The sequence below is a fragment of the Pygocentrus nattereri genome, chromosome 11 (genome assembly GCF_015220715.1).
Source record: "Pygocentrus nattereri isolate fPygNat1 chromosome 11, fPygNat1.pri, whole genome shotgun sequence".
NCBI lineage: Eukaryota > Metazoa > Chordata > Actinopteri > Characiformes > Serrasalmidae > Pygocentrus > Pygocentrus nattereri.
Genome location: NC_051221.1, coordinates 31,486,721 through 31,509,915, shown reverse-complemented (window position 1 = coordinate 31,509,915; position 23,195 = coordinate 31,486,721). Strand labels below are relative to the sequence as shown.

At 39.1% G+C, this 23,195-nt stretch overlaps 1 protein-coding gene and 1 long non-coding RNA gene across 3 annotated transcripts in view; both read left to right on the top strand.

Annotated features, from left to right (window-relative positions):
• Positions 1-775: 775 nt before the first annotated feature.
• LOC108429452 lies at positions 776-15,423 on the top strand. Of its 2 annotated transcripts, XR_001858009.2 has the most exons (3): positions 776-1,005; positions 12,865-12,953; positions 14,321-15,423. It is a non-coding gene; the product is annotated as an uncharacterized LOC108429452 (long non-coding RNA). The 2 variants fall into 2 exon arrangements; XR_001858010.2 differs by lacking the exons at positions 12,865-12,953; positions 14,321-15,423 and adding an exon at positions 2,030-2,454.
• Positions 15,424-22,413: 6,990 nt separating this feature from the next.
• The window catches only part of wnt7bb (wingless-type MMTV integration site family, member 7Bb), a 28,069-nt gene continuing 27,287 nt past the window's right edge, over positions 22,414-23,195 (top strand). The window contains exon 1 of the mRNA XM_017701189.2: positions 22,414-22,814. Coding sequence (XP_017556678.1) covers positions 22,744-22,814 — 71 coding nt within the window. The 5' untranslated portion in view covers positions 22,414-22,743. The remainder of the gene's footprint in view (positions 22,815-23,195) is intronic.

Below are 23,195 nucleotides of genomic sequence, written 5' to 3'. Positions count from 1 at the left end.
ACGAGGACCACATTTATAAATCATCTGGGGTCAGTGGGTATATGATATTACAAGGGTACAACTCTTTATCTGGTAACACCGTAGCTTAGTAATGTGTGTTAAAAGTGGATAAATCTTGCTCTTTGTCTTAGACTGATTTGGGAATGTGAGAAAAGGACGTTTTGTGTTCAATTTTAAGCTCAGAGAAAAAAAACCATACACTGACACATGGAAGAAGGACGTGATTGTGCTAGAAAAACTGAAAAAGAACACTTTTCCCTCCTTGTTTAATGCGTCTCTTGGTTTAGACCCACACTTTACTACTCGTAAGCACGCTGAAGATTTTACTTTTAAATAAAACAACCCCCTGCAATACTACACTAATATTACACTAGTTAACCGATTCGTAATATTACTTGCCTTACAAGAATGTAAAATCTGTGACTGGAGATTACTGCAGTCTGTTATTTTGAGTCAGGCTGTAACAGGCCTGTCAAATTCAACATTTAGGAAGGAGTAATTTTCAGTAGAAACTGCAAAAACGTGCGCGGTGAAACGGCGAAAATATGCCAGGTTATTTGTTCAAAATTCAGCTAAAATGATTCAATTCAGTCGTACCTGCGGACTAACAGCGTAGCATTAGATTACAACCGTAAACCTGTTCCTTAAAGCCCAGTGGCACCTGAAATAACCACTGTTATTCAGTCAGACTACAGGCCACAGGGTGCACAGATTTAAAAAGAAACGCCCTCACAGGAAACAAAACACGGGGTCACGAACAGAAAGGCACAGGACATGGCAGTGACACAGACCTGAGAGGTGGCTGAAGTCAAACTTTCCTCGCTGTTTGTGTCTGGGCTTTCCCGCCTCCTCGGTCAGCTCAGCTCGAGTCCGGTGATCAATAACCGCGCGCGTGAAAGAAAAAAAAAGCCCACTGTGGAAACTGTCGAGGCGAAAGGCATCATGAAGTTCACGTCTACGAATCAAACTCCTACTCTTTGTGTCTCCAGAAAACGGTGTCCAGAGGTCAGTGTTTGAGGATAATCTTTTCTCTATCGCCTCACGTGTGACACAGCTGTGGTGCAGGCCAGCTGAGGGCTGGTTTAGCAGAGTTCACCGGGTTCCTTCATCCACTCAGCGCGACCGTTAAAAATTCAAACGAGTTCACAAAAAAATGTAGCTTCGGCTAACGACCACAGCACCGTCACTCAGGGAGCTGCAGAGGGAAAGTGCAGAATCACACGGCAAAGTCGTGTGGCAGGCTGTTTCTGCTGTTTACAACACACTGAACACATCAGCCCCTTAATCCCAAAAGCGCATGAGAGGGAAATCCGCACTGTACAGCTGAACTGAAAGACTTTTTGTGCTACATTTATAGCACACGGTGCTGCACTCCTGCCTATAGCTGATGTAGTAATGTAGGCTACAGTAATGTGTTTTAGTGTTGAGTAGTAGCACACAGCTAACCGTCCTTGTGGTTGTTTCAGTAAAGTGGACTATAAGCTGAATTCCATGCTCCCAACCCCTTTTTGGTCTTATTTAATTTTTAATTAAGTCTTTAATTTTAGTCTTAAAATCCTTAAGATGTGTGTGTGTGTGTGTATATGTGTGTGTGTGTATATATATATATACATATATATATATATATATATATATATATATATATATATATACACATATATATATATATGTGTGTGTGTGTGTGTGTGTGTATGCTGGATTTTTATGTGTTTACTTGTTTAACCTTTTAGTTTAAATAATTACCAGCTTTAAACTAAAATATTTTAACTAATGTTTCAACAAAAACTGTAAATTTCAACTCATGGTTCAGCAATACCTGTATATCTCAAAATAATTTCTGAAAAATACTAGTTTACCTATATTTCAACTGATAATGCCTGTATTACCGACATTTGTTTCACTAATGGATGTCAGTTTAAAGTTTCATCATGCTAGTAAGGCTGCTGTCCTCATGTAAACTCTTGCATGTCTGCCCCTATGTGTTTTGGAGTTGGGTGTCTCATGTCAGTGTTGTTGCGTGTAATGACAGAGTAGGACACACGCCCCTGATGACCCGTGCTGTCTCAGAGACCCAGAGAGACTCCGGGACAGGCCTAATGAGATTATCCCAGCAGCAGTGTGATGGGCTGCGGGTGATGTCTTTCCTCCAATGGCCTGGTCGTGTTGTAGGATCAGGAGAAGCGAACAGCAGCAGATTAACAGCTGAGTTGCCCTTTATTCCCTGATCTAGGACTATCTTGTCCAATCCTAATGTCAGTCATTATAAGAGATGCTGCAAATCTTAGATCAGCATGAAAAGGCGGAATCTATCCACACACAGATTGCAAGATGCTCAGCTTCAGACAGAAAAAAAACAGATATATAGCACTGTGATTTTTTGTGTTCTCTGACTTTATACATGTTTTATGGATGATGTGCTGGCACTTACATAAAATGAGTGGGCATTCAAGTTTACTTGCAGCTTGTGTATCTGATTTTCTGTAACAGAGGTCAAAACGTAATGGCATATACAAGGAGGAAAAAAACATGATACATTGCTTACCATGATCAAATTCAAATCAATTTTATATCACACTCCTCTTCTGTGGGCCAGTGTTTTTATGGAGTGCCCTGCTCTTTCTCTCTGTACTGGATTAAGGGGGATTCTCAACAGCTCAGGCTGTCCTCCACAAACAGATGTAGGGACGGCACAGATTTACAGACTGTTGACATCCCCTCTGCAAAGGCACTCAGCTTCAGAGTACCCACAAGGCATCAGCCACTGCAGCTGTATTCAGCAACATCCTTAAAAATAAAGATTCCGGAATGTTTTTTATTTAGACGTATGATTCAAATAAAAACCTTGATGTAGAAGCTTTACATTACATAAAGAACTTTAAAAAAAGGTCTTTATACTCAGACATCTCCAATTTTGTTGCTTAAAGAAATATCCACTGAAAGGTTTTTTTGCATTACTTCAAAGGCCCCTTTTGGCACCTTTCTTTTTAGAATGAATGATGCCAAAATCAGTCCTGCGGACCCTATGTGGAGCTTGCTTATTAGTAAGTGAGCTGAATCAGGTGTACAGGATGAGGGAAAGCGCATAAATGTTCATAGCGTGGCTCTCCAGGACAGGGACAGCTATAGGGGGCCACTCAGCACTGTTCTCATGAGGTTCCACCACCTTCTTGAGAGATTTCTGTATGGTTATAGCCATTTCAGGACTTGGGTGTGACAGAAGCTCCTATTAAAGACAACTGACACAAGTGTTTATTGGGGTATTTGATATTTAGATTTTAATATTTTACTATTTCTTCTTTGGGTTTGTTAGAAGTCATGTATTGGAGCAAAAGAACTGTAATTTAGCTCTGTAATGCCTTGCACTGAGCTTTTGTTTAGTGCTCTACTCTAGTGCTGTCCTCTTTGGACTTTTACACAATATTCAAGAACCAATATGAAGGAAATTCTATACATTCTATATATCTAAACTTTGATGATTGAGTTGAAACATGAAGTGCAGGAGGTGATGTCTGAATCATATATCATTTCCATCAGTGTCTAAGAGCTGAATTGGAGGAGATGGGTATTGTATATTGATGCCCAAGGGAGATATGCAATCAAGTGAGGCCCCTTTCACTCTCATCTCCATGTGCAATCTAATCCAGCATGCATAAATGTGTGGAAGTGTGAACAGAGTCACTAATGACATACATATGTGAACTGCTATTGTTAGCCTCTGATTTGAGAGCAGTTAACTGTTGCCTTTGTAACAATTTAACATGGCATTCAAATAACCATAAACTGCTCATAGATTAGCAGTGCATCATGCTGAAGAAGCAGATGTTACCATTCTTTTGTTAATGTAGGACCAATATGTACTTAATTTTGTGCCAGAAGTTTCGAATAAATTGATAAAATCCAAGATCAATATATTAAGAATAAAAATGTCCAAAATATATTGCGAATACAAATGAGAGTTAAATTCAGACTCAACTTTTCAAAACTATCACTACTCATTTTCGGTCAGTCTAATATAAATATCTTACTCATTGTTTTGCTTGTTTTTTCTGTTCGCTGATCTTGCCATTGTATTTTTTTTTTAACTTTTTTTGTTTGTTTCTGATTTGTGGCACTTTTTAAAAGGGGATGGGTCTTAGAAAAGGGCATTCACCTGCACTTTATATTGGTTAACTGATTTAGAGTGAAAGGTCTTCTAAACATGTAGCCACGCCCGCACAGTGAGCCATGATCTGACTCGAACATGGCAGACCATGTTGTACTGAGTAATGGCCTAACGTTATTGCCACAGAGGACTGCGTTGACATGTCCGACTTTATGAGCAAGTCACCCTGCGTATTTTAAGTATGTTAAGCAAATTTAGCTGTTTGCAGCAGCTAGCACTATCTAGTGTACACTAAAGAGCTAACTAGGTGAGCTTTCCAGCTGTTTAAATCAGGGTTTATTGGCCATGCTTCTGGAGAGCTACAGCTCTGCATGGTTTCAGCTATTCCTTCATTAAAACATCTGATCCAGCTCAACTGATTATGGGCTGAATCAGGTGTGTTGGGTCAGGAAAGCGTTGAATCGCTGCAGGGTCAAGGGGAAATGATGCAGCATTGACACACAGTAAGGAGTAGAAAATACCTCAGATTACTGCCATCTATGACTTGAGAGTTGTTCTGTAAAACATAAAAGAGGAATCTCAAAATTGGTTTTACATCAGTGCAATGTGTACATTCCACTAACACCTCAGCATTGAACAAAGTCATGTGAGTGTGTTCTGTCTTTGGGCAGTTATGTCTGTATGGATGATTAGAACTGACAATGAGAAAATAAAGGAGATTATAAGAGGAGTGTTGGTCATGCTGTTCTCAAGGTCAACAACCAGTCATGCTACATGGTTGAGGCATTTTGCAGGCCTGAACCTTGCTCATCTGGATTTTATGCTGTGCAATGCTCACATATAGAGAGTGGACACAATAAAGGAAAAGGACAGTATCAAGTACTTAAAGGGCAGGAAAACTATTGCCTTCAGTGTAACTTCAATCCTTCCTAGAATGCTGTTTCCTTCTTGGAAGTCTTGAACTATGTGTAGTGGGATATTGAACCATTCTCTGAGAAGAAAAGCCACTGGTTCTCTGAGGGATGAAAAAGCTGAAAATCTACTTTTCACTCTGCACTCTAGGACCCCACACAAATGTAAAAAAAATGTGAATTCAAGAACATTGTGATAGAACGGTATTGCACCTGGTCCTATACATGGTTTCATATTTCTTGGCCTCTAAAAAAGACTCACTGTCCAGAAGAAAAAAAAGTGACTTCACAGGAGACGGCAAAAAAATACTATTCACTTTTTAAGTTAAGGTAAAGTGGTTTTGTTTCAAATCATTTTGGAGCATTTCTATTGGTTGGTACACTTTTCACACAATATGGTTGGTGATATTTTCACACAACAAATATGAACTGCTGTGTTTCAATTATGTAGAAAAAATAAAAATTGGGGAAAAAACGAGACACTTTTTTTTTGATAATGATGCGAATATGGCTCGATTAGCTTGTTTAACAGCAGGCATTGTGAGTTAATTACATCCTTTAACTTTCAAGAAAGTTAACAAATGTAAAAAAATGTGAAAAACCTATCAGACCTTGTTAGTTTCTCTTCATCGCTGATGGGTTTAAGTTTGAGCTTTTTACATTGGTTTTTAGCTTTGGCAACTCTGTCATAAATACCAATCTTACAGTTTTTGATGTTTCTCTGCCCCTCTTAGTGATTTTAAGCTTGTAATCTTTGGATTTGGCATATAGTCTGGTGTTGAGATTGTTCCCCTTTACTTCTGAAATAATTGTGTAAGTCACCCTTGTGGCTTTTGGACAATGACTGTTAAGTCTGTTTTACCTGTGAAGCACAAGGTACTTGGCAAAGTAAAATGTCTCACAATGTTGATAGTCCAATGGTCTTTTACACAGCTGACATATACTATTCACTGACATTCAATCTAATATGGCTTAGTTGTGTTACTTACATTGTTATTGAGCTCATGTAACTTTTCCACATGCTGTTGCCTTTATTTCCTCCACCAGATAGCCACTCTGTATAGAGCAAACTTGCTACTTTAGCACTGCATTCAGTCATATCTACACAGTATTAATAGCAGACTTTTAATACTAAAAGTGGACTTTATTTCTGTTTCTGTGATACACTGCAGATAAAAAAAAAGATTAATCAGTGAATCTTTCCCTATTCACTCTAATCTGGTTATATCTGAGATATATTTCTGCACAGATTTCACTAATCTCTTATGGGAAATAAGCACATTGAGAACACTGGCCACTGCAATATAAGATGGCGGCGCAGAGGAAGACAGATTTCTCCTAAATGCACAGCCTTGCTTTGTTTGTCAGTGTCAAAGGGCATTCTGCAGTGCAGTGAGCTGTGAATTCTTATAGAGTTGTGCCCTCTAGTGGTTAGTGAGGCTTATGAACTCTCTGATGACACTGAGGTAGAATTGATGTTAAGGGACAACTTGCAATACTGATTATATAAAAAGTGCATTTAAAGATGCATTGCTTATTAACCAGTTATAAATAAGTTTAATAACTTTCCCACTATTTCTCTGTATTTTCTCTCTCTCTCTCTCTCTCTCTCTGTAGTGTCTACAAATATGTCAACAACTTACAACAAATGCATAGACTGAATATGATTGACCCAAAAGCCTGTAAGTCTTAGTAAGTGATATGGAATTTCAGTAATGGACATATACATCAATTGATGAACTGCTCTCTATTAGTGGTGTTTTATGTGCATTTTAAAAACGTTGTCTCCATCTACTGGAATAAGTGAGTATTTATGCATATTTTCAAATGCAGCTGGACTGCTTGACAGTGCGTGTCAGAGCAGAGCATTGTCATTATTCTATATAAAAAAGAGGGATTCCAGCTTCGTGATTATGTACTACAATATAGTGTCTGTCTTTCAGTGAACATAATAAATGTGTCATCATCACTGAGATTTGCGATGTCAACACTGGCTTTTTGAATTTAGAATAACAGCAGTAAGATGAAACTAACTAAAGGAAACCATGGCTGCTTATATTTGATTACCACCAAAAACTGATTTACAATTTACAGGGTGATGCATGTACATCAGGAAAGTGACAAATTAAAATATTTAAAACTTATAAAAAGTATTATATTTAACATAAAAGAACACTTGAATTTTTTTAATAAGAGTGTTCTTGTATTTTTGTTTTTATTTCTGAGTGAGATTTACAAAATAAGTTCAATGTCTTTATGTAAAAAAAAAAAAAAAAAGGGAATTAATCATTTTTTCCAGACCATATTTCTGCTTTATACTCTCCAAATCCTTTAAAATATCTCTCCTCTATGATTTGGCATTCATAAGATGTCCATTTGGGAACTGTAATAGCATGGCTTTGAGGCCTTTTTATGATAAACTAAATTGAAGTTTATTGCCTTGTGCACTGATGGGTGACCAAGGGACTCCATTGTCCGCAGACGTATCTCCTGTTTTTCGGGCGTCCACAGTTTTAAAGCGAGGACATACTAAAATTTCATCACATTCCTGTAAGTAGAACTGATGATTCTTATTTCGTTGACGGGAAAAACATTCAATTGGGACCAGAATTTCAGCCGGCGTAAACTGCTGGTCAATGGAAAAGTTTTAATTCCTTCCCATCTCACCACTCCCGGGTGCAAGATTGGACTTGGCCAAGGCCAAAGAGTCCATTTTGACCAAAAACAAATAAATCCTGTGAAAAGAATGAGCACATCTGACCTGAATATAGCATGTCTGAAACTCCGGTCTCATGTCGGTTTGTTCTACGAATAAGAATAGGTCACACTGAGTTTGAGGACACTTGTCTTATACATGTGTTCATAAGAACTGAGCTAAAATTTCAAATCAAGCACTATAAATATGAGTAAAGATGTGTATATATAGTGCACTACAAGGCCTTGGTAACACAGTGCTACAATCATCTGTTGCTCAGTGGTCTAGAAATCAGAGCCTGTGTAGCAACTAATGACTTTCACACGTGAATGTGGCCTAATTGTTTATAAGTCCTCTGGAGCATCATGCAAGCTGAAATATAGAGGGGTGAATTCATCATACATTTGGCGAGGCTAAAACCAACTCAAAGCTCTTGTGTTTGAAAAACAGCATTTTATTGACAGCTCTGAAAATGTCATTGTCATCCATGTCGACAATGAGGTCATGGTCTCATTTAGTCTCGTTGAAGATGAACACCCCAAACACACACACACACACACACACACACACACACACACACACACACACACACACACACACACACACACACACACACACACAAAACTCTGCAAGCTGTTGTCATTTAGCCTGTCAGCAGACTGCTGAAAACAGCCACATAGACTGGGAAAAATGACAGTCAAAAAGGAGCGCACTGCCCTCCTCACCACATGAGAACACAAACACAAGCTGCTGAAGCCAAGCTCCAGCAAGCGCCACTTCGGCTGGAGCCCATTGTGTCCCTGCAGTCCTACTATCTGTCCGCCTTGAGAGCCACTTGTCTAGGAATTCCTGAAGTTCTGTTTGAAAGAATATTCCAGCATTTTTACAGTTAATCTCTATCACATTTGTAGTATGTATTTGATTATCATGGATAATAATTTTGATGCATTTCTCTATTCTTAGAAAAGAACATAAAACTCATTTCTTTGTAACTCACTTAAAGTAGAAGCAATTTGGCACTTGCTGAATTCCGTCAGTAAATGTTCATGATGCCAGTAAACCTTAAACTGAATGTAACTGGAACTGCTTTGTTACTTTATTTGAAGATTGAGTAAAACTTACAAACAGCTTTATACAAGATATTTTGTCATCTGTGTCTCATCATAAGTATTGTATTCTTAGTATGTAATTTTGTTAGAATTCAGCAACTGCCCTAATGTCTTCAATTCACAGTCAGTGAGTTTTAAGTTAAGTTCTGAGTACAGAGAAATATACTGAACTTAACAAAGTAATAACTGAAGATACAACATATATGTGGCAGGTAGAGATTATATCTCAGCTTTGTGCTTAGGTGCAGCTTCTTTTAGAACTTCCTAGTCTGTGGTCTTCTTCTTTGAGTGTCCAGCTGAAAGAAGACGGGAGTAAACAAAGAGGCTTGCATACTCTTAATTTTTGCTTGACAGTTACTTTCATTTTTTAAAGGAAGCAAACCTTTCTATGATGCCCCATTACTGAAACATAGCAGCGTGTTGCCTTCTTTATCCATGTGCAAAAAAAGCATGTGGCTCTTCGCAGGCATATTTTCTGAGGAGATGGACTCATCCGTGTCCAATGATGATGACAGACTTCACTAGAGTTAATGTCACTTGTATATTTAAAAAAACCTGTTTAACAAAACTCAAACATCTATGCTTTGTCAGTGCATGCAGACTTGTTTGAACAATGCTTACCCTAAATTGCTACTTTGTGTGAGGTTACTTTTTTATATGAAACCTTTGACGTGCGTAAGATCATCTGACGACAGACTGACGCTAGAACTGAAAATGTGCAGACTGTTTTAAAAGTCCTCAGCAGTAGTTGGTTGTTCCAGTATATCAAATATCCACCTTGCATTATGCTCAGCAGTTATAATGATGAGCAGTGTTTGACAAGTTGCTTTCAGGCAAGCTTAAGATTAAAGCACAGACCAGATCATGTAATGCCAATTAAATGTAAAGTACTGATATCAGTTTTGTACCCATATGATTGCTGCCATAACAACAATTGTTATCTCTATTTTGTCTTTATTTGTTTATTTATTTATTATTACTAATTTGAAAACACCAGCTCTCCTTTAAATTGTATGGATGTTTGATGATAATTGGACCAAAACAAATGTATATTAAAGCTATGAACTTTAGCTTTAAATAAAGTCTATAAAATCTTGTTACAACAGTTCATTTATCCACTTGAAACTGCATTAATAGCATAGAAATAGCATTTGTAATATTTTCTTCCAAAGCTATTGCTGGTAGTTAAAGTTCTGAGACGTCCATTCATCGTGGTAAACTGTCTTCAATTCCTCAAAGTCGTGAGGGTCCTACTTGACTTGCGAATTTCAAAATCTTTAATTTTCCTTGGGGTTAAAAAAGGAGACTGGCTATGCTATGCAAACATTTTTACCTTGAAAAAATGACTCTCCCACCTCCATACTTGGCATGGTGTTTTTCGGATCATACGTGCAACCCTTTTTTTCTCCATGATGAGTTGAATTATTGGCAACAAATTATATTTAGTTTCTTCTGAGCAAAGCAAATTGTTCCAAGTGAGTTTGTCTGATTTTGTCTTACATGCAAAGTTTAGACACACATCTCTGTGTTTCTTTTTCAGAACAGAAATTCTGTGTGGCGTGTCGGAATTTAATTAAGGAATGTCATTGTTGTTACTGTTGGTTTCAGTTTGTTCAACAACTGTTGTGAGTGACTGCAGGCTTCTCTCTTACCTTCCTTATTAGTTTGAGTGCATGTTGTGAAATCTTGCATGGTGCACCTGTCTAAGTTGTTATTCCATGAACCTTCTGAAAAAAGTTTTACTGAAAGGGATTTTAACAGTTTGCTGTGGCTCTGTAACTTTTTCCTTTCAAGTGTTGTTTAATGATGTTGTCCCTGAGAACTTTAGGAAGCTCCTTCACCTGATTACTACTGATCTTTCCAACCAACACAGTCTTTTATAAATACTTAGCATTTATAATCACTTTAATTAATCAGATACAATTTGTATGAGAACATTTTGAAGTACTTATATCTAAACTTGATTGAATTTTTATGGAACTTTATATGCACTCTCAAAACAGCCTCAATTATTCATGACATGGACTTCACAAGATGTTGGAAACATTGTTTTGAGATTCTGATCCATGTTTACATGATTGCATCATGCAATTCCTGCAGATTTTTCAGGTGTACTTGCATTCTGCAAATCTCTCATTCTACCACATCACAAAGGGTTATATCAGATTCAGGTCCAGTGACTGGAAAGGCAACTGAAGAACACTGAACTTATTGTTTTGTCTGTGAAACCAATACCAGACAGCTTTCGTTTGTGACAGGATGCATGCTAGAAGTAGCCATTGGAAGATGGGTAATTTATGGCAATGGCAGTATGCACACGGTCAGCAAAAAAACTCAAATTAACTGTGACATTCAAGCAATGATTGATTGGTAATAACGGGCCCACAGTGTGCCAAGAAAATATTACCCACACCATTACACTACGTCCACCAGCCTGGACTACAGACACAAGGCAGCTTGGTTCCATGAATTCATGCTGTTGACGTTAAATTCTGACCCTACCATCTGTGTGCCACAGCAGAAATCAAGATTAATCAGACCAGGCTATGTTTTTCTCGTCTTCAACTGGCCAGTTTTAGTGAGCTTGTGCCCAGTGCAGCCTCAGCTTTCTATTCCTGGCTGACAGAAGTGGAACCTGATGTGGTTTTCTGCTGCTGTAGCTCATCTGCCTTAAAGTTTGACATGTTGTGCATTCAATCACATTTTTTGTTCACCACAACTGTACAATTGAATAGTTATCTGAGTTACCGTAGCTTTACTGTAAGTTTTAACCAGTCTGGCTATTCTCCATTTACCTCTTTCATCAACAAGGTGTTTCTATCCCCAGAACTGCCACTTACTTGTTGTTTTACCTTTATTTATAGAGTAAACTCTAAAGACTGTTGATCCTTTTGTATCCCCGTTCTGATGGTCAATGTGCATATTACCTGAAGCTGCTGACCCATATTTGCGTGATTTTATATAGTGCACTGCTGCTACATGAATAACTGATTAGATAATTGCATGAATGAAAAGGTGTACAGGTGTTCCTAATGAAGTAGGTGTGTAACTTTTAACAAAGGTGTCTCAATACTTCTTTTCCCTGTATGTAAGGCCAAAACGGATCTTGGATCAGCAAAGTCACTACAGACAGTTTGAAACATGACCCTAGACTGCAGGATTCCATAGGTCATCTCCAGAGATCTAAATTTACACACTAGACGGGGTGTAAATTTGACAAACAGCAACATGCTTTCATGGCTTGCCACAAGGCCCACTGCTGCCTGCTGTGATAGCACCTATCCAGCTAAAGCCATTTGGTTGCTATTTCACTGCTATTGTAGTAGACATATATTCAATGTGTTTACTCAATTCAATATGCAATAGAACAACTAAACCTTGACGGGACTGAATAACTTGTATGAAATTATTGTATCATAATACACTCTATAACTCCAACTGGCCTGATATGACCGATGAAGTTTCCGTTTTACTATAATGCCTCATATTAATCTTCAAATACATCCGCACACACGGGAGGACCTGCCAAACCACAGACTGACTGAAGTGGTGAAGGAGAAGCTGAGAGGCGATTGATACTGATATTCCTTGCTGTTTTGATTCTGTGCAAAAGGAACTTGTCTGGTGGCCAAAGCGCCAGGCCGCAATGTAATGTGCCCATCTACACTTACAAAGGATTCTATGGTACAGGATGGAGACCAAAGCTTCCAGATTGAATGTAAACTAAACATTGAGTAGATTAAAAGAGAGAGAGGGAGAAGGGGCAAGGGGGCTATAGGAGAATATTGCACCAGGATCAATAAGTGACACAATAAAGACAATAACAAAAATACAGTACTGTGCAAAATGCTATCCTTTATTTATTTAATTTCCCATCAAAACCATTAAGTACAAGTTATTAATTTTTCACCATTAGGAAAAAGCAGAAAACATTATTTTAACAGAAGAACACAGGGTTGCCTCAACAGCTGAATATATGTTTTCAGTATTTACTGTATGCTTTGTCTAAAATACAGCCTCCATTCTTTTTGAATGCCTTGTTTCCAGATTTTCAAACAGATCTGCAGGGATCTTTTTCCATACCTCCAAAATTCAGTCTTAGAAGTTGGTTGCATTTCCTGCTTCTCACATTCCAGGTAATTCCAAATGCACTCAAAGATGTTGATATCCAGACTCATTGTCCATTGTCCATCCATTGTCCATCCATTGTTCTGAGAACAGCAACCTCTTTGCTTGATTTGCAAATGTTCTTTTTCTCCTTTTTTTCTCAACTTTTTGTCTATTTTGTCTACTTTCTGTCAGCTTCACATCCTTTCAGACTCATAGTGTTGAGCAGTCTTCTCACAGTGGAAGGATGGACAGAAATACATGCTTTTTTTATAGATCTGCAGCAAGTGGAGCTTGGTTTTCTTTTCTCTCATTAATATGTAAGCTTTAAGTACCGTTTATCTGCTGTTGAGTTTTGGTGGTCTGCCAGGTCTTGCACGGTTTTCAGCCAATGACCCTGCATTAGTGCAGTGAGGCTTTGCAGACATTACAAACTACAGAAGCCCACCTCCCCCTGTCAAAGCAGACAAAGATCTGAATAACTTCTATTGCAGGTTTGTGAGACACAAATTCACACCCCTTAGTCACTTCAGCTCAGCAACATGAGACCCCGTAATACCTCTCAAGATTTGTGGATCCTGTGAAGTGGATGTGAACTGGCTCTTCCAGAGACAGAAGATCAGAAAAGCACCAGGTCCAGACAGGGTTTCCACACCTCCTGTCTTAAAGCCTGTACTGATCAACTGGCTCTGGTATTCACAAAGATCGTTAACAGATCCCTGGCGCTGTGTGAAGATCCCCCCTGCCTCAAATGCTCCACTATCATCCTGGTCCCCAAGAAACCCTCCATCACAGGACTGGCCCATTTGAAAAATGTCACTGGATCTCCTGTGGTTTGCTTACCAGGCAAACAGGTCAGTGGATGATGCAGTCAACATGGAATTGCACTACATCCTGCACTACCTTGACTGCTTAGGGACATATGCAAGGATCCTGTGAACTTGAGTTTGCCATTTAATCATCCCAGAAGTCCTCTCCTCCAAACTCACTGTTACCCCAGCCATGTCAGTGGATCACAAGCTTTCTAACAGACAGGAAACAGCAAGTGCAGCTGGGGAAAGTTACTTCTGGGATATGGACAGTCAGCACTGGTGCTCCTCAAGGATGTGTGCTCTCAGCACTGCTCTTCTGTTTCCACACCAATGACTGCACCTCTAAGCATCCATCTGTTAAACTCTTTAAATTTGCAGATCACACTACGGTCATCAAACTCATTCAGGATGGCAACAAGGCTGCATATCTGAGGGAGGTTGAACAGCTGGTGTTCTGGTGCAGTCAGTATAATTTGGAACTAATCATGCTCAAGACTGTGGAGATAACTGTAGACTTTAGGAGACACTGTTCAGCACTGTTCCCCCTCACAATATCTAACATTCAATATTTGTTGACCTTGGAGACCTTCAGGTTTTTGGGAACTATCATTTCCCAAGACGTGAAGTGGGAGACCAACATCAACTCCATCCTCCAAAAAGCCCAGCAGAGGATGTACTTTCTGCGGCAGATGAGGAAGTCGGGTCTGCCACAAGAGCTGATGAGCCAGTTCTACACCGCAGTCATCAAATCTGTCCTGTGCACATCCATCATGGTCAGGTTCAGAGCAGCCACAAAACATGATAAGAACACACTGCAACAAACAATAAAGTCAGCAAAAAAAAAAAAAAATCATTGGTGCTCCCCTACCACCCTCTAGGATTTCTAAGCAAGGAACCAGGAAACAGGTAAGGAAAATCATTACTGATTCCTCTCACCCATGACACAACCTTTTTCAACTCCTCCCCCTGGCAGGTGCTACAGAACCCTATACAGTAAGACTGCCAGACACAGAAACAGTATGTTTCCTCACAAATAGCTGACTAGTAATCTCAACGACTAGGCCATAGCAAATCTTGTTTTTTTGTCCAGTTATAACACCCTACTTCAGACCATTGTGCAGCACAATTTCATTCCCATATACGATGTAGATTACTGTTGTTTGCACTGCCACACACTTATGTATATTGCTTACCCTTGTATATTGTGTATTGTCTGAAAATAATGTGTACATTGTCTGTATATTACTTGTCCATTTATAGTCTGCATATTGCTTGTATACTGTGTATACTGAGTATTGTCTGTAAATTATTTGTACATTGTTTGTATATTGCATTTAATAGTAGAAAGACATCAAAGGCTGGAACCCAATTCCTTGTGTGTGTCAACATACTTGACCAATAAATCTGATTCTAAATGAGTCCAACTTTTCTTTAAATACTTTTTTTTCCATATTTTCACCTGCCTTATATAAGTGGATTGTTTTATTCTCTTATTCTCAGAAATATCTCTTTTAGACTGAAAATGAACTAAGTAAAGCATGGACTCTGACAGTAGATAATTTCTTTTAATGATTCACATGTATCCATTTGCTGTTATACACTTACAATCCCTGAAGTCTGACTTGTACTATTACTGATCTACAATCATGTGTGTATGCACAGGCAATAAAATGTCCAACCATCCAAACACTGTGTCCTCCAAATATAGACAAGCATAGTATACACACCCAGCCACCTACACACACCCTCACAACACAGGGTATTTTCACTATGTACGGCTTCCTACAGTGGGCTAACATAGTGTCCATGTTTGCATAAGGCCCAGTTCAAACAGCCACAGGTGTCTGTAAGGTGTGCATGTGCATGTGTTAGTGAGCAAATGTGAAAGAGAGTAGGAGACAGAATCATTCTCATATAAGCAAAGCCCCTCCTTCGATAAATGAACACCTCACTCACCACTCTCCCATAGCTCAATGAACTCCACATGAGAGACATGCTGCATGTTTCTTAAAGGAAATAGGAATGAACAGGGTGATGAAACATCATTAAAATTTACTCTTTCCTTTCCACTGTATGGCACAAAGGCACCACCATATGCCTCATTTTTTCGCTCTTTTGTTTTTACAATGAGCTATATAATTATTCTGTCAAACCCTGAAATGCACTATGTGTATGTGTAATGTACTAAAAGTATTATTAGCACAGAAAGGGATCTTTTATCCTTTTTTTCTCTCATGAAATCTCAATTTAATCAAAGCAATGCCTTTCGTACAGATGAAATAGTTCTTTGCATTTATGGATAAACATTTTAACATGCTTAATGTTCATAATCCGCATCTCTTTTGGGGTAACTGTGGGTGGTACATGTATGCCACAATACAGTAGAATCTGACTGATCTAAGCCTAATCTTAGTTACTGATTAATCAAAGCTGATACAAGCTCCATTAACACCTGGCAATAACATGCCTCCTGGGTGACCTGATCATAAGTGGACAGTGCTATGTACAGGTGTGGAGATGCACTGAGATCCAATTACTTAAAGCACTTTTAGAGGTATTCAGGGATGCATATCACCAAATAACATTTGTAGTATGAATGCTAAAGCAGCCCAAAGCCTGATACTAGCAGCATTGAAGGACATCAACTTAATTACCCGTTTCCTTACAGCAGAGATGAAAGCATTTGCTTTGTGTAGCTTCTTTCTTTACCTGTTCTTTCATCTGATAGTAGTCCCTGCAATTAGCAGTCCTTGCAAATAGTTTGTGCATGGACTCGCAGGACATATTTGTTTGACAACTAATGCAGTGAGAGACTGACTTGGTAAATGTGTGTTGTACCCTTCCTGTTGAAATTTGGTTTTACAGAAATTAAGTTGATCTGAAGAGTTATGTAATGAATATAAAGGGGAGTGACACTAACTGCACTCTAGCTTAGCTTTAATTGTGAATGAAACCATTTTCACGTACCTTAACAACCATATAAAAACCTCAAGCCACAGATTTTCATCTATTTGAAACCATACAGCTTTGAGGCCTTATTGAAAGTTTTAGTCTTTGGCATAATGACTAACGTCTAAGTCACTTTTTGTTTCATTTTGTGGGGAAGGCGCAATTTCTCAGAACGTATAGTGGGGTACAGATAAAATGCATTATGATGTGTTTTTTTTCTCAACCTCTTTGTGTGTATGTGTGTGTAGGTGGCATAACAGCAGTGCAGTTTGTGTTTTGCAAGTGGTCTGTCTGTTACCAGAACAGATCTGTAGTTCAGTGGCTAGAAACTCAATCCAGCCATTCAGGTCTTATCTATACTTCCTCAGCATTCACCCACATGCATAGTACAGAGGGCCATTTTGGCTCAGAGACAGTATGGGGTCCTCTAAGAGTTTTGAGGTTCTGTCACCATGCTGCTGGCACAGAAACCAGACAGGAGGAAGCAGAAATCCCCTCTTTCAAAGATAAAGAGGTGTACTGGAGTTCAAGTCTGAGTCTTTTCTTTTTTTTAAAGCCACAGAGCCATTCTAATCAAGTGTATCTGAGTGCGCTTTGGCAAGGCGTCACTAGTCCTGTTGGAAAAGGGTAAATCGATACAGACGTCCTGAGCCGTCTCTGAGGTTGGCTGAACAGGAAAAAACACACAGAGTACTTGACAGGTTGGCTAAGATCCCCCAGGCAAAGTGAACCATATCTGAAATGGCAACATTGCAAATTAGCATTTGAAGGTTTTTATGTGAGCAAAAAAACAGCTCCTTTTTGAACGTTTGTTGAGTCAAGTTCTCAAAATGTGGCACTCTGGCTTTGGCAGTAAGGTCCAGAACTTCAGAAAACCTGCTTTCCATTGGAAGGGCATAGTGCAGCATTTAGATTCAGAGTAATCAGCCAGAGGAGAAATAATGATGCAGATATAGCTGGATACATCTGCATATGCAGCTGCCCTGAAAACCTCAGCACTACATGGGACATGACTGAGCATTAATGAGTAATGCACAATGGCACATGACTGGTAGAGTCTAAAATCATATTGAATTCTGTCATGTAATCCTCCAGACTGTTGCTGTGGAGTGACCTTGGAATTTCCTTCCATTCCTAAATTGTGCTATTAACAAGTCTAGGACAAAAAAAACAAAGCTTCTCTTGAAAAAAACCATATTGCAGCACATTTCAGAACACTCAAACTGTTTCACTGATTGCGTTCCTTTTTTGTACTTAATAAACATATCTTGGCAACATTTTCTATAAATGTCACATTTATAAACATGTATAAACACATTTATAACATGTTATAATGCCTTCATAAGGCATTATACACATGGTTATAAATATTTATTAAAATAAATTATTCTGAATTACACTTCATAGCCATGTTTATTATACATTATGAATTGTTAATATAATGCATTATAAGAAGTGTTAACATGTTATTCTGTCAGTACCAGCCTGGAGAGTGTAAAGACAAATACAAAGTTTATTGACGAGAGGGAGAGGCGAGATAGTAGAGTGCTCTCACTGTAAATTGTTCCCTCACCAGTTCTAACATCAAGCACAAGAAACCTTCACTCTGTAACACCACACAGTACAGTAACGCTAATTTCTGCTAGCATTCTATTGGATATGCAGTGTTAAGTTAAAGCCAAACTAACGGTGGTGTACATTGCCTTTCCTATATTGGGTAAAACACAACTGATGGCAGTACTAGTTTAAAATCTGACATTTGAAGCCTGTAATGGGCTTTGTGTGTGTTTTAGTGTTTCAGTAAATCCTTCAGTACATACATCAACTTGAAGCTTCACTCTTAACACTGGAGGAGGCTTTAGTACAGTATGCTTCACTTTACTTAGAGCAGACAAATACAACTTATGAGCACTTATTTGTTATGAACAGTACTTATAATGCATAATGTTAACAGTTCATAATGCATAATAAGCATGCCTATATCATGTTATGCATTTTTTATAAATATAGCCATGTTTATGATGCCTTATGAATGCATTATAACATGTTATGAATGTGTTTATAGATGCTTACAAACGTAAGATTCATAGAAAGTGTTACCCATTTCTCTTTTGCACCATAAATTGACTTTATCACCCCAAGAAGGAATTAATTCTTCTAAACTATATTGGTATCACATAGAATGATATGCATAACAGGACAAAGAGCACGTACATTCTTGACTGGTTGCTGGCTTTTAAAACTCTTTCCTTGGTATAGAACTTTCCTTAAAAATGTTATGAAGGTCTGTCATACTCATGTATCTCCTTTAGAAAAATTGTCCTTTAATAAATCACACGTTGAAAGGTTCATAAAAAAACCAAAAGTAGTTCTTTTGTCACATTGTTCCAAAGAACACTTTTTGGGACCTTTATTTATAAAAGTGAATGAATGGGAGGATGGAGGAAGAAATGAATGATTGTAAAGCTGAAATGGAAACTCTCTGGAAACAAGTCCTGAAGCTCTGAGGCCCTACACCATGACATGGGAGGCCTATAGGGGCTCCGAGGCTGGGACGTCCAGGGGCTGTAGCGTGTGTGCAGATGTGGCAGACCCAGACGCCTCTTCTTGGTTTGGCATGCTTGATAAATCCATTCCCCTGGCCTAGTGCGGCCGCAGTTCCAGCTGAACCAGCTCCCACACAAACAGAGCTATGCCCAGTGGCTTCTCTTATTTAGCTATTGGTCAAGACTACTTAATAATATTTAAAGAGACAGGAAGACATATCTCCTATAGCTAGGCCAAAATGAAAGCAGGAACACTTTTTTCCTTCCTTTTCTCAGCAGTGTGGGGAAGGAGAAAGATGAAAGGAGCTGAAAAGAATCAGTTGCTTTATTGCATTTAACCAAATCATTGAATTTGCAGGTGACAGTGCAAGACCAATATTCTAGTATGCAGGAGCAGAGGTGCTTGGTTATATTCTACTAAATTAAGTTGTGTTTCTATAGAGCCATGGCAGAAGGTAAGCCTTAAAACTTAGTATTTGAGCACTTCCAGGCCTTTGGTTGCTGTGGAAGGTGGAACTGGTAGAGATCAGGAGTTCAGTTAGATCATACTGAAGAAACAGCTGGCTCAGATTGTGTTCGTTGTACAATATAGTTCATTTCAAAATTAAATGTACACCAGTTTTTAATTACTAAAGGGATTTCTCTTGAAAAGGCATTCTACTTAAAAGAAACAATGAAGACCATCTGCAAACACATACACAAGTATGACGTGATCTTCCATGGCAGAAAAGTACACGAAACTGACACATGTTGTCCTGACATTAGAACTCCATAAAAGTGGTGGTCCTTTGAAGATTTTAATTAAAGTAAATGAGAAAATCCCCACCCTCTGTCCACAATGACAAACAATAGCATCTTTTTACAGGAACACATCAAAAACGAGTCTGTTAAGTTACATGTGGATTTTTATACTGAGGTTCAGTCGTACCGACGTCCATCTGGAAGCAGTGCCCTTATGTTGAAATTAGGTTTTTAGAAGAGTAAAATATGCCATTTCTTAGAACAAAGACCCTCTGAGGTTTTTTACTGTTTCTCTATGTCAACAACGTCTCATCGACAGAGATGAGTGACGTCCACTACATGAATAGAGAACATTACGTTTTCATTTTGTGTGTCTGCTGAGTTGTTCGTCTGCAAGAGAGGTCCACAGTGGCACTGTCATTGACCAGTAACCAATAAAAGGATGAGCATACAATATGTACAGCATTCATTAAAGGAAGTTTCAATTATTCACAGGGAGTATTCACATACTGTAATGTGCTCTTTGTAGAAGCAGATTTCAGGAACATAGCTCTTAAAGGTAAGACCTTTTGTAAACTATATTTCTGCTGCTGTCAGAAGTACATGCCTCGCATATCATTAGTATTAGCTAAGGATAGGCACCACCACTTCTGTACTACCAAATTATAGAGAACAGAACACACCATACCACCCATAACCAGTCTGCACACAAGAAGAAGCCTATATTTCTTGTGTTACCATAGCAGCAAAATTCTGAAAGGAATGCCACATATTAGTACCATACTTAATAACATTAGCTGTTCAGATTATGCTAATCAAATGGGCTCCTTGTAATCCTATGAAATCATATGTAATTGAGGCTTTTACAGTAACTAAGTAGCTTATCACCACAAGGGGGAGTTTTCTTTATCATGGCACCCCAGGTCTGTTGGAACAGTGAAGGTTGCCAGAGCTGCATTCTAGGCAACAGTGTGAAACCCCGCAACCCTGCTTTAGTGCAAAATCAAGGTCTTCAGTAAAATACAATTATTTTCCTTTATCTTTGAAAGATGTATCACTTGATTACTCTGCATGTAATGATGAATATATATTGTCACAAAAATGTATCTACAAATCTACAGAAATGTAACTTTACAAGAGAAACCAAAATATTCTTAACTTGTAATGTAACTTATTGTAGAGATTCCAATTCCAAATAATTCTGGAGTATTTCTGTCAGTTCATTCATAATGATATGTTTAAACAATATAAAGTATAGTTGTTGAAAAAAATGGAGCTACAAATTTTTGTTTGTTTTTTGGACTGCTACAATATACATGTATTTTAAAAGAATAAGAGTAGAATAAGAAAAGGAAACATATACAATGAGATTTAGTGGTGTAAAAAGATTCCATACAGTACCAAAAACACGTTCTTTGATTGGCAACAATAGTGAAACCCTTTTCGGTGCTGCATAGAACCAGCTTTAAAAGGTTCTTTCTCAGGTTATCCATCATAGTGAAGAACCGTTTAACCATACTGAGTAGTTGTCCATTTTCATGGTTGCCTTCACTAAAGAACCCAGAACCCCATTTAAGGGTGTTTGACACATGTAATACATGCTTTGCTCTCCCAGCATACTTCAACAGAAAAAAACTAGTTTTTCTTAATCCTGCTCCAATGAAGCCCCTTCCCTACAGATTCCCTGCCACAAAACACCTGTAGTAACTCATGAGAGGCTGCATAATCAGTTATGAGCTCGATCACTTGTGCCAGAGCAGGAATAGTTAAGTGTATACTGCTTTAGACCATAAAATGTCAAATTGATACACCAGGAATGTACAGCAGAGACAATACACTTGCACTAAAAATAGCCTTCTTAAATCTAGAACAAACAGCATATCTTGAAAAATTGTTTTGAATTTACATGATTCATACAAATGCATCATTTGCACTTTTATGCAATTACATAACATCAACAGATTTGCTACCTTTTACTTTGAGTAACAGCTGAGTTGTACTTTATTTCACTGTAGTATGAAACAGTTCATCCAAACAGTTACTGTATTCCACTTTGCTTACTGTTGCTATTAGTTGCGTGGGTGTTATATAGTTTTTTCATTTGGGAATGAGTCACTCATTTGGATTACGTAAATTACGAAGGACTACTGCATTAGAAAAAGAAGCGCGTGACTCTTGTATCGCTCATACAGATTCTCTGCTGCGAGCGCGCGCATTGCTCTAACGAAGCAGCTTTTCGTGTCTGGGGACTGGGGATTAGGGGGCGTGGTTTGGTTGCACCTGATAATGAGAAGGGGGTGTGGTTTGGGTTTTACCTGCTCTCGGCTACCTGCAAACCCACAGGAGTTTAAGATGTCGTCAGAGCACGAGGAGCAGCAGTCGATGCTCGTCGGTGCATAACAACGCGCGCGCTGGGAGGAGAGAGAGAGAGTGAGAGAGAGTGAGAGAGAGAGAGAGAGAGAGAGAGAGAGAGAGGGAACTTGAGAAGGCACGGCAGGTTCACCTGACGAGGCGAAGGGACTGGAAGGAAACACAACTCCTTTTGAAACAAAGAGCGCGCGCTGGAGGAATGCAGCCGTGACCTCGCGCACTGCCCTCGCGCAACTAACTCACACAAACACACCGCGCGCCATCCGTGAAGCTCAGATCCCACTTTCAGCATGGCTCTCGCCGTCTCGCAGCTTTTAGACTTAACGTGGACCAGAAGCGCGCTCGCGCCGAGTAGATGCCGCCGCTGTAGCCGCACTGGCTGAACGCAGAGTGGACGAACCATGCCCACCCCCTCGAGACTGTGGACCTGTAAAGTGCTGCTCTGCTTCGGCATCGTCTACCTGAGGCTCGGGTGAGTTGCGGGGGCTTCTGGGTGTCTTTTCAATCCTTACATTATTTCAGTTACACTCAGCAGCTTGTGGGGAACGACCTTTCCTCTTAACTGTCTGTTCAGTAGCGCTTTCAGTCCTAATTACAGATAATGCGCGTTATGGTACTGTTGCTGGCTCATGTACCAGCCTGCTCAGTCAACCTGACGTACTCCTGCATTTAGAGCCAGTGTTACGCTCTGTGAAAGGCCCCTGTGTTGTTTTCCGCTAAAGCTGTTCTTAACTGCTCACCTCGGCGTGAGTGCGCTCGAAGCACCCTGAGGTCAAATCACTAAACGTGTTGGAGGGGATGATCTCGCGCTGCTGTCTATGCTTGGCTCTCCCCCTCTCTCTCCCCTCTGTGA